Source organism: Scyliorhinus canicula, chromosome 2 (assembly GCF_902713615.1).
Source record: "Scyliorhinus canicula chromosome 2, sScyCan1.1, whole genome shotgun sequence".
In the NCBI taxonomy this organism is placed as follows: domain Eukaryota; kingdom Metazoa; phylum Chordata; class Chondrichthyes; order Carcharhiniformes; family Scyliorhinidae; genus Scyliorhinus; species Scyliorhinus canicula.
The window spans coordinates 190,653,409-190,669,398 of NC_052147.1; the positions used below are offsets into that span (position 1 = coordinate 190,653,409).

General features: G+C 44.7%; 1 protein-coding gene across 8 annotated transcripts in view; it reads left to right on the top strand.

Annotated features, from left to right (window-relative positions):
• Positions 1-15,990, top strand: part of nckap1 (NCK-associated protein 1) — a 256,739-nt gene that overhangs the window by 121,051 nt on the left and 119,698 nt on the right. For all 8 annotated transcript variants that reach the window (XM_038789224.1, XM_038789226.1, XM_038789228.1 and 5 more), the window contains one exon: positions 4,297-4,429. In XM_038789224.1, the coding sequence (XP_038645152.1) occupies positions 4,297-4,429 (133 nt within the window). The remainder of the gene's footprint in view (positions 1-4,296; positions 4,430-15,990) is intronic.

The window sequence follows — 15,990 nt, forward strand, 5'->3', positions numbered from 1 at the left end:
GAGATGTTTGGTATGCTGTCAAATGCGGAAGAAGAAGGGAGAACATCTTTGTGCCTTGAAAATCTCGGTTTAAAAAAATGTGATTTGCCAGGGTCGGTAGTGCAATACACCAGACTGATCTTTATGAACATACATATTATGAACAGGAGAAGCCCATTTGGCCCTTGAAGCCTTATCTGTAATTCAAGAAAACCATGGCTGATCTGATTGTGGCTTCAATGCCACTTTCCTGCCTACCCTCTATACTCTTTGCCTCCCTTGTTAGTAAAGAATCTATCCACCTGTGCCTCTAAATTATCCAATAACCCTGCTCTCTGGGAAAGAGAACCATAGATTCACAATCCTTTGAGGAAATCTGGCTTAACTAGTAGGCACCTTATTTTTAACCTGTGTCCCCTGGTTCTGGTCTCACACGAGAAACATCCTCTCAGCATCCACTCTGTCAAGCCCCTTCAGGATCGTCTGTGAACAAAATCAACCCTCATACTCTCATTCTTTCAAACTCCAATGGATGTAGACCCAAAACTGTCCAACCTTTCCTCATGAGATAACTCTCTCATCCCAGGAGTCAGTTGTGTGAATCTTCTCTGAACTGCTTCAAATTGAATTCCAAAACTACATAGTACTCTAGATATGGTGTCGCCAACAACTTGGAAAACTGTGGCAAAATCTCTACTTTAAATTCCATTCCCCTTGCATTAAACAACAACATTCCATTTGCCTTCCTATTCACTTGCTGCACCTGCATACTAACTTTTTGTGACTTGTGTATTGGGATACCCAGATCCCTCTGTGCCTCGGAGTTCTGCAACCTTTCTTCATTTGCTGCTTCTCAGTTCTTCCTACCAAAGTAGACAAGTTCACATTTCCCCACATTAAACTCCACCTTTCATTTTTTTGCCCACTCACTTAACATATCTGTATATCCCATTGTACACCTTGTCCTCTTCACAACTTGCAACCTTTGTGCAGTCTGCAAATTTAACAACTATACATTTGGTCCCTTCATTCAAATCATTGATATGGATCGTAAATAGTTGAGGCCTCGGCACTGATCCCTGTGGCACTCTACTTGTTACATCCTGCCAACCTAAAGTGACTCATTTTTCCTACTGTTTCTTATTAGCTAACAAGTCCTCTATCCTTTGCCTTGAGGATTTGGATTTAACTCTAACCCAAGTTGTCTTTCACTGAAGGATTCTATGCAGCGCCGGCTCTAGGGTTGCTGGCGCCCCGGGCAAGCTGAACTTCGGCGCCCTTGGGGGGGTGGGGCTGGGGGGGGGGGCCGAGGAGGGGCGGACGCGGGGGGGGGCAGGGGGGGCAGGGGAGGGGGGGGGGCCGAGGAGGGGCGGACGCGTGGGGGGGGGGGCAGGGGGGCGGGGCCGAGGAGGGGGGGGGCAGGGGGGCGGGGCTGAGGAGGGGGGGCAGGGGGGCGGGGCCGAGGAGGGGGGCAGGGGGGCGGGGCCGAGGAGGGGGGGGGGCAGGAGAGGGGGGGGCCAGGAGAGGGGGGGGGCCGAGGGGGGGGCAGAGGATGGGGGCGGGGCCGATGAGGGGCGGACGCGGGGGGGCGGCGGACCCGAGGGCGGGCCGGGGGGGGCGGACCCGAGGGGAGCGGGGGGGGGCGGACCGAGCCGGGGGGCCGCCCTGGGGGCGGGCGGCCACTGCGCTGGTTGGCACCGGCCCAACTGCGCATGCGCGGGACCCGAGTCTCTGGCGCCCCCAAGCACATGGCGCCCCGGGCAACAGCCCGAGTTGCCGGTGCCTTGAGCCGGCCCTGATTCTATGAGAAATGAATAGACACATACAAAACAATTCCTACTGGGCATGCGAGCATATAATATATACTGACCCTAATTTAGTACCACCGTAATGAGCTTTTTCGGAAGAGTTTAAAATGGATTGTGTACAAAGTGGGAAAGATTTACTTGATGTAGTAGATTTACTCTTGGGTTAGAGCTAGGTAATGGGAGCTTTATTCTGCTACTGCCCTGTGCTACATTTAACCTGAGAATGCTTCAGAAGGATTTGTTTGCCCTTGTGCATGAAACATGGAAAGTTAACATAGAGATGTTGGGGCAGCACGGTAGCATGGTGGTTAGCATAAATGCTTCACAGCTCCAGGGTCCCAGGTTCGATTCCCGGCTGGGTCACTGTCTGTGCGGAGTCTGCACGTCCTCCCCGTGTGTGCGTGGGTTTCCTCCGGGTGCTCCGGTTTCCTTCCACAGTCCAAAGATGTGCGGGTTAGGTGGATTGGCCATGCTAAATTGCCCGTAGTGTCCTAAAAAAAAAATAAGGTTAATGTGGGGGGGGGGGGGGGGTTAGTTGGGTTACTGGTATAGGGTGGATATGTTGACTTGAGTAGGGTGATCATTGCTCGGCACAACATCGAGGGCCGAAGGGCCTGTTCTGAGCTGTACTGTTCTATGTTCTAGATAACCAGGAAGGCAAATACGAAGTATTCGAATATAAGAGTAAGCAATAATAAGAGATTTGGTGAGACCACACAGTTTTGACTCTACACCCAAGAAATCATATGCTTGTCTTGGAGGGAGTACAACTGAAGTTAGAACAGTACAGCACAGAAGAGGCCCTTCGGCCCTCGATGTTGTGCCGAGCAATGATCACCCTACTTAAACCTACATAACCCGTATACCCGTAACCCAATAATCCCCCCATTAACCTTACACTACGGGCAATTTAGCATGGCCAATCCACCTAACCCGCACATCTTTGGACTGTGGGAGGAAACCGGAGCACCCGGAGGAAACCCACGCACACACGGGGAGGATGTGCAGACTCCGCACAGACAGTGACCCAACCGGGAATCGAACCTGGGACCCTGGAGCTGTGAAGCATTGATGCTAACCACCATGCTACCGTGAGGCCCCATTCATTTGATTGATTGCTGGGGTGTGAGAGCTAACCTGGGATGTGAGAGCTAACCTATGAGGAGAGATTGAATAGAATGGACCTAATTTAGAAGACTGAGAGGTGATCTGATTTTATTTTTAAAATTAAATTTCTGAAGGCTTGACAAGGGAGAGACTGAGAGTCCGTTTCTTTTTGTTGAGATTATGGTCTCAAGTTCAAGAATCTACCATTTAGGAGTGCGATGAGAAATTGTTTCACTCTAGACTCTTGGAATATTTGCCGAGAAGGTTGTTGGTGCTTAGCCGGTAAATATATTCAAGGCAGAGATTATTAGAATTTTAGGGAATTGAGGGATATGGGAATAGGGCAGGCGGCACAGTAGCACAGTGGTTAGCACTTTTGCTTCACAGCGCCAGGGTCTCGGGTTCGATTCCCGGCTTGGGTCACTCTCTGTGGAGTCTGCACGTTCTCCCCATGTCTGCATGGGTTTGGGTTTCCTCCGGGTGCTCCGGCTTCCTCGCATAAGTCCCGAAAGACGTGCTTGTCAGGTGAATTAGACATTCTGAATTCTCCCTCGGTGTACCCGAACAGGCGCCGGAGTATGGTGACTGGGGGTTTTTCACAGTAACTTCATTGCAGTGTTAATGTAGACTACTTGTGGCAATAATAATAAAGAAAGCATGAAGTGGATTTGATGTAAATGTTCATCCATGATCGTAAAAAATGGCGGGGCAGGCTTGAATTAGGCTGTAGTTTAATCATGTTCTTACCTTGTATGTTCTTAAAGTATCTCATTACCCAGCACTGGCATTCTTCACTTTAAGGACAAAATTCATCCCCATTCTTTAACACAACTTCCTGGAGATCGTGAAAGTTTATTTAACATTATGTTTTTTATGTTGGTTAGGCTATATACCAAACCCAATGACTTTGCACCAACGATCTTCTCGGCAAATATTCCAAGAGTCTAGAGTGAAAAAATTTCTCATCGCACTCCTAAATGGTAGATTCTTGAACTTGAGACCATAATCTCAACAAAAAGAAACGGCCTCTCAGTCTCTCCCTTGTCAAGCCTTCAGAAATTTAATTTTAAAAATAAAATCAGATCACCTCTCAGTCTTCTAAATTAGGCCCATTCTATTCAATCTCTCCTCATAGGTTAGCTCTCACATCCCAGGTTAGCTCTCACACCCCAGGTTGGCTCTCACATTTGTTTTCAAACATTGAATGTTCAGTTTACCTTGCCACACTGGTGGTTAGTTTGATTTTTTTCGTAAATTTACCAGCTGTAGCAACAAGTCAAGTAGAAAGGTTAGTTTAAATAGTTTTAAAAGTAATATATGTCAAGTTTTGAAATCTACATCTGTACAATTAGACAATTCATTTGACATTTGTGGAAAATTAATCTCTTTTTAAACCTTTTAGGCATGTTGCTGAACTGATCTACTACATGGAAGAGCTCAGAGCACATGTGCGCAAGTATGGACCAGTGATGCAGAGATATTATGTGCAATATCTGTCTGGTTTTGATGCAGTAGTTCTGAATGAACTTGTGCAGGTAAAATTATTGCAAAATATTAATGAAATACAGTTACTGTTAGTGTAGTGACAAAGAACATGCATTAGCTATGGCTATCTAAATGATTCTGGACAAGTTCTAAAACGTTTTAATCTTTTGTTCAGCATGTCTGTAATAACTCTGCCAAGGCCAGGCGCCATACAAAACTCTTGTTTATTAGAACAACGTAAATCGCTGCCTCGGTGTACAGTGCTGTATCCCAGCTCATGGACCATCGAGAGCACCTGTCTGGGTCTGGACTGCAGATTTTAAACTCCTGCCAAATGGTCCCTATTGGGCAAGCTTCCGCCAGCTCAATAGGGGAACTCGTATTCCACAAGCCCCCACAGAGAGATCAAGCGTGTCCTTCGTGGTCATCATAACAGTGTCAATCTGTAAATTATTTGCTTTGCAGGCATCAGAATTAGAATTCATATACTGTTCATCTGTTTATAATACAGTATGAGTTTTGAGTCCAACTTTGAAAGTTCCCCTTTGCAAAGGTGGTGAGGCAGGGAAAGAATTATGTATTTTTTCCCCCTCTATCTCCCTCCCTCCATGTACATGTTTACACTCCCTCTGTCTCTGTGCAGGTGTTTAGTATGTCAGATTCTTTTGAGCTGACTCTACTTCCTGCACTCCTTTTGTCATCAAATAAGGCTATGTATATTGCACATGGGCAGTCACACTGCTGAGTACATCGTAGATGCCCAAACAATCCAGAGGAAAATGAAAAGCAATGTCAACAAATCATTGAGAAGTGCAGAACCTGGGGTAGTAATAGTAAGGAATTTCAACGACCCTAACATGACCTCTGATAAAATCAGTGCTAAAGGTCTGGAAGGCATTGATTTCTTAAAATGCATGCAATAAACTTTTCTTAACCAGTTAATAGTATGATGAATGTAGGAATTTCAGATATATATTGTATTATATATCTGGTGCAGTAATGCTTTAAAATCTGGATTAGCATGCGTATATATCTGCTGCAGTAATGTTTTACAATTCCTGGTTTAAAATACCGGCAGACATTATGGCTTCAGAAGGGGTAATTAAGGCTTCATAAAAATGAGATAATCCTTATTTCAAACCGTGCTTATGTTTAAAAGGCCAGATCTGATGGATTTTATTGTATTTAAATTTAAGTAATCAGGTCATGGGATTTGAGCGGGATGAGGTTGATGTAACTAATGGGAAGAGCCAGGGGCTGAAGCAGTCAGGTTTTGTGTCAATTGGATTTAGATTTGGCTGTGACTAGAACAGCAGCTTCTAGAAAGAGTTGTCAAGTTTAACAGTGGTTTGACATAAACCAGAATCTGCAGGCTGTTTCTGGAAGGATCTCTCTCTCAAAGCAGTTTTCGCAAGACATCTCTATGCAGCAAGTATTCCTGTGTTTGTTAACTGTATCTAAAAGTGGGTTTTGCTTGTGCTGTTAAAGTTAGTTTAATGTGTTAGTAATAAAGTTTATTTTAATATACCATATCCCTATTTGTGCGTGGAGTCCCACCTGAAGCAAAGTATCCTTTCCTCAGTGTTACAAATTGAAAAAAATTGTTTTTTCTTTCTGATATCCTAACAAATGTTGGGGTCAGGTACAGAATTGTAACAATAGCCGTTCTGCATTTAATTTTAGGAAATGAAAAAGCATGTTGATATCACTCATAATTCAGAGAGGCTTAGCATAGTCACGGCAAAGGATGTAAGTGGGTCAAGAGTAAAAGTTTCAAATTAGGGGAGGGTCAATTTTACTGAACCTAGATGAGATTTTGTAGAAGTAGCTAGAAGCAGCTACTTGAAGATAAATCAGCATCAGGGCAGTGGGGCACATTCAAGCAAGAGTTAGACAGAGTTCAGAACACATATTCTTGCAGCAATTTTGGGACTACAAAATCTATATCCCCGAGATGCTAAGGAGCATGGTGGATACGTTGAAAATAAAAAAAGGGAAGCTATGGTTAGATACTGAGAACTCAATGTTGCAAAAGCCTGGAGGAGTATAGTAAATGGTGAAATTAAAAAGGAAATTGGGAAAGAGAGGGTGTGGAAAATATTGACAAGTGAAATCCTGAAAATGTTTTGGAAATAAATAAAGAACATAACATAAGAATTAGGAGGAGAAGTCGGCCACGTGGCCTATGGAGCTGCCAGTCAATATGATCATGGCTGATCTTGGGCTTCCCATATCCCTTAATTTCCTACAGCTCCAAGATCTGTCTGTCCTACCCTTAAATGTATTAAATGATCCTCTGGGGTAAAGAATTCCAAAAATTCACAATCCTTTGAGTGAAGAAATGTCTCCTTATATCAGTGCTGAATGATCAGCCCCTTATCTTGAGACTGTTTGCGCATGTTTTAGATCTCTTCCCCCCCCCCCCCCCCCCCCCCCCCCCATGGAAACAATCTGAGCATCCACCCTATAAAGTCCTCTCAGAATTTTGTAGGATTCAATGAGATTGCTTCTCATTCTAAACTCCAAAGAATATCAGCCCAAGAAGAGAAAGAGGATATTTGCACAAAAGAGTAGGGCCTGTTTAAGATCAAAAAGGTCATGGGCATGAATACTGTGCCTGTCCTCTCAAAAGAGGTGGACAAGCAAACATTGCAGCTGACGAGTGTAAAATATTGGATGGGTAAACACAGAGGAAATATTGGAAGATTTAGAATCTTTGAAAGTGGATAAATTGTCGGGCCTGGTGAAATCTACCCTAGGCTGCGAAGAAAATCAAGGTAGGAAATAGTGGAGACTCTGATCATTTTCCAATTGCTTCTGGCCACAGGAAGACTTGAAGGACTATTAATGTTGGATCGTTGTTTAAAAGGAAATTACCCGAGTAATTACAGTCCAGTCAGTCAAACCTTGGCATTAGGCAAATTGTTGGAAAAGGCTCTTGGGCAATATAAATAATTTATTTAGAACGGTGATCTTTTCTGACTAATTTGGTTGAATTTCCAGAGGGAATGGAAAATGGATGGGGTTGTGCATTTGATGATGTTAATGTGGATTTTAGCATGACTTTTGATAAGGTTTCATATGGAAGGAAAGCCCGATAAGGAAACACCCATGGGATCCAAGGGCAAGGAGTAAGTTAGATCCAAAAGTAGCTCAGAAACAGTAAGAAAAGGGTAATGATCAAAGGCAGTTTTTGTGACTGGAAAACTTTTCTAGTAGGGATCTGCAGGGATCAGTGCTACTTCTCTTGCTTTTCAGGCTTCGTATTTAAATTAATTAGACTTAAATGCAGGGAACATGATGAAGAGGTTCGCATATAGTACAAAATTTGGATGTGGAATTGCTGTTGAGGAAGTAGGTTGCAGACTGCTAGAAGATATCAGTGAGCTGATCAGGGAAGCTGTTGAAAAGTGGATTTAGATTTGGGTTTATTGTCATGTGTACCGAGGTATAGTGAAAAGTATTGTTCTGTGTACAGTCCAGACAGATCGTTCCATACATGAAAAAAACATAGGACATACGATAGATACACAATGTAAATACATAGATGCAGATATCGGGTGAAACATACGGAGTGCAGTGCTACACAGTAGAGACAATGCATAGAGAGATCAGTTCAGTCCATAAGAGGGTCGTTTAGGAGTCTGGTAACAGCGGGTAAGAAGCTGTTTGAATCTGTTAATGCGTATTCTCAGCCCATTGTATCTCTTGCCCGATGGAAGAGATTGGAAGAGTGATTAACCCGGGCGGGAAGGTTCTTTGATTATGCTGTCCGCTTTCCCTGACAGCGGGAGGAGTAGATACGAGTCAATGGGTGGGAGGTGGTTTTGCATGATAGACTGGACTGTGTTCACGACTCTCTGAAGTTACTTACGGTCGTGTGCCAAGCAGTTGCCATACCAGGCTGTGATGCAGCCAGATAGGATGCCTTCTATGGTGCATCTGTAAAAATTGTCAATCTGGGCATGCCAAATTTCCTTCAATTCTTGAGAAAGTATAGGCGCTGTTGTGCTTTCTTGGTTGAGCGACGAAAGGTGGACCAGGACAGATTGTTGGTGATCAATCATCTCCACCTCGGCACTATTGATGCCGACAGAAATGTGTACAATGTGTCAATGACCAGTTCCTTATTTTTGCTGACATTGGAGGAGAGATTGTTGTACCCTGACTCATTGTTGTTTGTGATCCGATCCACTACGGTTGTGTCATCAGCAAACTTGTAGATGGAGTTGGAGCCACATTTTGCCACGCAGTCGTGTGTGTTTAGGAAGTATAGTAGGGGGCTAAGCCCGCAGCCTTGCGGGACCTCGATATTGAGGACTATCGTGGAGGCAAATGGAATTCAGTTTGAAGCTAATGCATTTGGGTAGGACAATAAGGCAAGGGATGCATAATAAATTGTAGAATGCTGAGTATTGTAGAGAAATATGTGGACATTGGTGCACATGTCCATCGATCCCTGCAAGTGACAGGGCAGGTTAATAAGATGGTTAAGGTGGCATGGGACATATTTCTGTTATATTTTATGCCTCAGCTAATAAAAGCAGACATGTTATGCTGGAACTGAGTAAACACTAGTCAGGACACAACTAGGATTCTTGTCGCCATATTACAGGAATGACTTGCGAGGATGTTGCCAGGGAAAAAATAATTGCACTTGTGATGCTTTGCGTGACCACTGGATGTTTCAAAGCAGATTATAGCCAATGAAGTACTTTTGCAGTGCTGTCACTATTGTAATTCAGGGAATGTGGCTGCCAATTTGTGCACAGCAAACTCCCACAAACAGCAATGTGGTGATCTGAAAATCTGATTTTGTGATTTTGATTGAGGTTGAATATTGTTCAGGACCCTTTTGCTGTTCAAAATGGTGCCGTGGTATATTTTACATCCACCTGAGTGGCAATTGGGTCTCACTGAATGACTTGTTATGCAATGATGCAGCACTCCCTATAATTACTGCACTGGAGTGTCAGCCTCGATTATTGGGCTCAAGCACTGGGGTGAGACTTGAACCTAAAACTTTGTGATTCAGAGGTGAGAGTGCTACCACATGGCAGAATCGTGAATTTTTGCTATGAGGACTGATTGGGTCTGAGGCCACTCCCTTTGGAACACAACGTTGAGAGGAGATTCAGTTGTGGTGTATAAAATTCAGGGGCCTACATAGATTGGATAAGAAGAGCCTATTTTTCTTTCCAAAGACATCCGTAACAAGGGGCATAAATTTCAAGTAATCTGCTGAAGGAGTAGGAGTGGAGTGGTTTTTTTCACCTAGATAATGGTGGGAACCTTGACTTCACTGCCTGAAAGTGGGTAGAGGCACAAATCCCTATCACTTTTTAAAAAATATTCGGATGTACACTTTAAGCACTATAACCTGCAGGGTGACAGACGAAAGATCAGAAAGTGGAATTAGGCTGGATTGGGGTTCCTTGGCTGACATGCAGAGTGGCCTGAATGGCTACCATTTGTTCCCATGTTTCCTCTCACCTATGTGCATGCTTCCTCCGCCAATGAGTGCTTGAATGCATTGTGCATCACGATCTAAAATTAGTCACTTTGTAGCGCATTGTTCATTGCATGCAAGTGCTGTTTGCTTGCTTGTTCTGTGTTGTGCCCTTGCTATATTACACAGTCTCTACTTTCCCACTTCCCTGAATATGTGCTCATTTTTGCCTCCTTTATGGAGTTTAATCCGGACAAATGTGAGGTAATGCATTTTGGAAGGTCTAATGCAGGTCGGGAATATACAGTGAATGGTAGAACCCTCAAGAGTATTGAAAGTCAGAGAGATCTAGGTGTACATGTCCACAGGTCACTGAAAGGGGCAACACAGGTGGAGAAGGTAGTCAAGAAGGCATACGGCATGCTTGCCTTCATTGGCCAGGGCATTGAGTATAAGAATTGGCAAGTCATGTTGCAGCTGTACAGAACCTTAGTTAGGCCACACTTGGAGTATAGTGTTCAATTCTGGTCGCCACACTACCAGAAGGGTGTGGAGGCTTTAGAGAGGGTGCAGAAGGGATTTACCAGGATGTTGCCTGGTATGGAGGGCATTAGCTATGAGGGGCAGTTGAATAAATCCGATTTGTTCTCACTGGAACGATGGAGATTGAGGGGCGACCTGATAGAGGTCTACAAAATTATAAGGGGCATAGACAGAGTGGATAGTCAGAGGCTTTTCCCCAGGGTAGAGGGGTCAATTACCAGGGGGCATAGGTTTAAGGTGTGAGGGGCAAGGTTTAGAGGAGATGTACAAGGCAAGATTTTTTCATAGAGGGTAGTGGGTGCCTGGAACTCGCTGCCGGAGGAAGTGGTGGAAGCAGGGACGATAGTGACATTTAAGGGGCACCTTGACAAATACATGAATAGGAGGGGAATAGAGGGATACGAACCCCGGAAGTGTAGAATATTTTAGTTTAGACGGGCAGCATGGTCGGCACGGGCTTAGAGGGCCGAAGGGCCTGTTCCTGTGCTGTACTTTTCTTTGTTCTTTGTTCTCCTCATGTATTTTTTCCTTGCAACAGCTGTGCCTCCCGCTCTTATCTCCCCCCCCCCCCCCCACCCTTCCCACCATTTCATTGTAACTGCTTACCTCCCTCCCTGTGCCCACATGTGCCCCACCTCTGTGCTCATCAACCGTCAGTGAGGGCAGAAATGAGAGGAAAGAACACAAGTTATCTTTCAACATCTTTTAAGTTTCAACACATCTGCAACACAGAGATCAAAAAGGCACGTCTGACAGACAAAGATGAATAACATCACCTGTTTGTGGCTTTTTGCTGTAGAACTATAGTAAATATTTAAAATGTGAAGGGATCATTGAGCAATTATTATTTTGAATGAAGTTGCATGTTGCTGGAAATTTGACTTGCAATGTAGTTGTATAGCCAGTAGATGGCGCATGAAACTTAATTCACCAATTGTACATTGGGCAGGAAAAGGCAGCTTTGTTTTTATTCTTTATCCTGCAAAATACATAAAATAAGAATGTTCATAGCTTTGCACTTTTGGAACATATAACGTTTGCAGCACAGTTTATAATAACGGTTCACAGTTGTCCTTTCTGCCTTGCTGACATGTCTCACATGTAGGTCATTGCTCTTCAATACGTTTATGGGGGAAATTTCTAAAACTGAATGTTGCAGTGATTAAGATGTCCTCACTTGGCATCGTCATGTGTCCCTGAAGTTGAACAAACTCCATATTATTTTATTTTTAAGTATTTAGGTACAGGGCCAGACACCCAATTTATATTCGGAAACTGGACAAGAAACCCCAACAATTTTTCAATTTGTAAACTGAGGAAAGGATACTTCACCCCCACGAGTGATTCCACTGACAAATAGGGATTTTTTAATGTGAAAAGAAACTATTATTAACACAGGATTAACCCCATTAACGTCCAAGGGAAAATCAGCTTTTCAATTAACAGTTAAACAGTTTTTAAAAAAAGAAAAAAAGGTCTTTAGCTTACTTTCCCAGCTACTTCTAAAATTTCAATTAAGCAAAATCCAATACTGATCAAATGCCGCTTGTAAAATAAAGATGACACCTGGTGGCTCACAGATTTATTCACAAAGTCCTTGGAGTGAAGTTTTCAGAAGCCAATCTGAGAAACACAACCTCTTTCCTCGGAACCTAGAGCAGAACTTTAAAATGAAACTAAAAGCAGACGCAGGGCAAGGCTGGAAAACAAAAACTTAAAAACATACCCAGTTCCTCCCACGAGTGAAATCACAGCCTGCCTAGCTGTTACCCCTGAATCACAGCTTTAAGAAACTTATAATTATTTGAATAACATTAGTGCAACAGACATATAATGCAATATATGTTTTTTAAAATCCTATATTCATCACAAGAGGAAATAACGGCCTGAATCATCTGAGATCAGAGCAGTGAAATCTGGATTTGAGTCTGAAGCATGTCAGGAACCTGTGGAAGTCTTGATGTTTGCATAGGTGCTGAAATTACCCAGGAAATTTAAACTTCCCATGGGTGATTTCAGCTGCCTGGGACACGATGCAGAAGTCCATTGCACTAATTTCAGTGTCTGAGACTAGAGCTAAATACGTGATCTTTACCATGGAAATGTTAGATGGTTTAAATCTCGGGTGTAACTCAGTAATTAACAGCATAATGTAACCCACCATCCCCTGTGAGAAACCCCATTCACTACCCCCCCTCACCAATGTAAGCACAGCGCCGCTAACTGGAAGATTTGGTTCTATGTGAATGGAGTACCTTTGTTTGAAGGTGTATTTGATAGGTTCAAGTCTGACAACCCTGACCTATATACGAAATCCAGGTATGACGTACGGAAAGCTATCAGGGATGCAAAAAGACAATACCGCATCAAACTAGAGTCCAAGGCCAATGACACTAACCCACGACGACTACGGCAGGGCCTACACAAGATTGCAGGCTATAAAGAAAGGCCAGGTGGAATATCTGGGGCTGGAGCATCCATACCCAATGATCTGAGCAAGTTCTATGCCTGCTTTAAACAGTCAGCCAATGTATCAGTGCCACCCGTCCAACAGCCCTGGACACACCCATTCTAGAGCCTCAGAGGGAAGAGCTGCCTTCTTGAAAGTGAATCTGCGGAAGGTGGCGGGCCCCGAAGAGTCCCTGGGCAAGCACTCGGAGCCTGCGCAGACCAGCTGGCGAGTGTATTCGTTGATATCTTCAACACCTCACTCCTCCGCTCTGAGGTTCCCACCTCCTTCCAGATGAACACCATAATACCAGTACCAAAGAAGAACAAGGTAACCTGACTCAACGACTACCGACTGGTGGCCCTGACGTTTGTTATCATAAAATGCTTCGGGCGGCTAGTCATGAGAAGGATCACTGCCAGCCTCCCAGGTGGTCTCGATCCACTGCAGTTTGCCTATCACTGCAACCGGTCCACAGCAGAACTGGTCCACAGCAGATGCGATCTCCCTGGCTCTACAATCAACACTCTAACACCTCGACAACAAGGACACATATGTAAGACTGCTGTTCATCGACGACAGCTACGCCTTCAACACCATTATTCTGACAAGACTAATGACCAAACTCCGCAATGTTGGACTTGGCCCCTCCCTGTGCAGCTGGGTCCTCGACTTCCTCACCAACAGACCGCAATCTGTCAGGATAGGCAACAGCACCTCCTCCACAATAGTCCTCAACACCGGAGCCCCGCAAGGATGTGTGCTCAGTCATCTTCTGTACTCCCTTTACACAGATGACTGTGGCAAGATTTAAGTCCAACTCAATCTGTAAGTTTGAGGATGATACGACTGTGGTGGGCCGTATCTCAAACAACAACGAATCAGACTACAGGAGGGAGATAAATCACTTGGTTGCATTGTGTACCGAAAACAACCTCTCTCTAAATGTTTGAAAGACCAAGGAACTGATCATCGACTTCAGGAAGCGTAGCACGACACACACTCCCGTCTGCATCAATGGCTCCGAAGTGGAGATGGTCGATAGCTTTAAATTCCTGGGGGTCACCATCACCAACAGTCTGTCTTGGTCTACTCGCGTTGATTCAACAGTCAAGAAAGCCCAACAGCGTCTCTACGTCCTGCGGAAGCTAAAGAAATTTGGCAAGTCTGCATAGACTCTCACGACATTCTACAGATGTGCGATAGAGAGCATCCTATCCAGCTGCATCACAGCCTGGTATGGCAACTGCTTGGTCCAAGATCGCAAGAAACTGCAGAGTGTGGTGAACTCAGCCTAATGCATCACGCAAGCTTGCCACCCCCACATTGATTTTGTCTACAACTCCCGCTGCCTCAAGAAGGCAGACAACTGTACTGTACTGTAAATTCTATGATAAAACAGAGACCCCTCCCACCCAGTCATTGCCTTCTTCCAGACCCTTCCTTCAGGCAGAAGGTACAGAAGTCTGAAGATCCGCACATCCAGACATACAAACAGCTTCTTCCTCACAGCTGCAAGTCTCCTCAACGACTCCCCCTCGGACTGATCTGTTAGCTATTCACGACGCCCTATGCTGCTCTTGCTCATATATTTGCTTTGTTTGTCCCCTTTTTCCGCACTGTAACCAATCACTGTCGATGTACCATTTGTCAATGTTCTCTGTTGATGATTCTTTTGTCTACTGTGTACATACTGTGTACGTTCCCTCAGCCGCAGAAAAATACTTTTCACTGTACTACGGTACATGTGACAATAAATCAAATCATTGTTGTCTGCAGCGAGCCACTCCTGTATGTTGTACAAAGTCTGCACATGCCTCAATGCTTCAGTTCTTTTATTTTTTGCAAGCCTAGAAAATATTCACCTATAGGTACCAACGACATAGGTAGGAAAAGGGATAGGGATGTAAGGCAGGAATTCAGGGAGCTAGGGTGGAAACAGAGCTAGAACAATCAGAGTTATTATCTCTGGGTTGTTACCCGTGCCACGTGCTAGCAAGTTGAGGAATAGGGAGAGAGAGAGCAGTTGAACACGTGGCTGCAGGGATGGTGCAGGAGGGAGGGTTTCAGATTCCTGGACAATTGGGGCTCATTCTGGGGTAGGTGGGACCTCTACAAACGGGATGTTCTACACCTGGACCAGAGGGGTACTAATATCCTCGGGGGGAGGTTTGCTAATGCTCTTCGGGAGGGTTTAAACTAGTTCAGCAGGGGATTGGGAACCTGAATTGTAGCTCCAGTACACAAGAAGCTGAGAGTAGTGAAGTCATGAGTAAGGTTTCAAAGTTGCAGTAGTGTACCGGCAGGAAGGAAGGTGGTCTAAAGTGTGTCTACTTCAATGCCAGGAGCATCTGGAATAAGGTGGGTGAGCTTGCGGCATGGGTTAGTACCTGGGACTTCGATGTTGTGGCCATTTCGGAGACATGGATAGAGCAGGGCGAGGAATGGTTGTTGCAGGTGCCGGGGTTTAGATATTTCAGTAAGTTCAGAGAAGGTGGTAAGAGAGGGGGAGGGGTGGCATTGTTAGTCAAGGACAATATTACGGTGGCTGAGAGGACATTTGATGAGGACTCGAATACTGAGGTAGTATGGGCTGAGTTAAGAAACAGGAAAGGAGAGGTCACCCTGTTAGGGCTTTTCTATAGGCCTCCGAAAAGTTCCAGAGATGTAGAGGAAAGGATTGCAAAGCTGATTCTGGATAGGAGCGAAAATAACAGGGTAGTTGTTATGGGGGACTTTAACTTTCCAAATATTAACTGGAAACACTATAGTTCGAGTACTTTAGATGGATCCGTTTTTGTCCAATGTGTGCAGGAGGGTTTCCTGATGCAGTATGTAGATAGGCCAACAAGAGGCGAGGCCGTATTGGATTTGGTACTGGGTAATGAACCAGGACAGGTGTTAGATTTGGAGGTAGGTGAGCATTTTGGTGATAGTGACCACAATTCGATTATGTTTACTTTAGCGATGGAAAGGGATAGGTATAAACCGCAGGGCAAGAGTTATTGCTGGGGGAAAGGCAATTATGATGCGATGAGGCAAGACTTGGGATGCATCGCCTGGAGAGGAAAACTGCAGGGGATGGACACAATGGAAACGTGGAGCATGTCAAGGAACAGCTACTGCGTGTCCTTGATAAGTATGTACCTGTTAGGCAGGGAGGAAGTGGT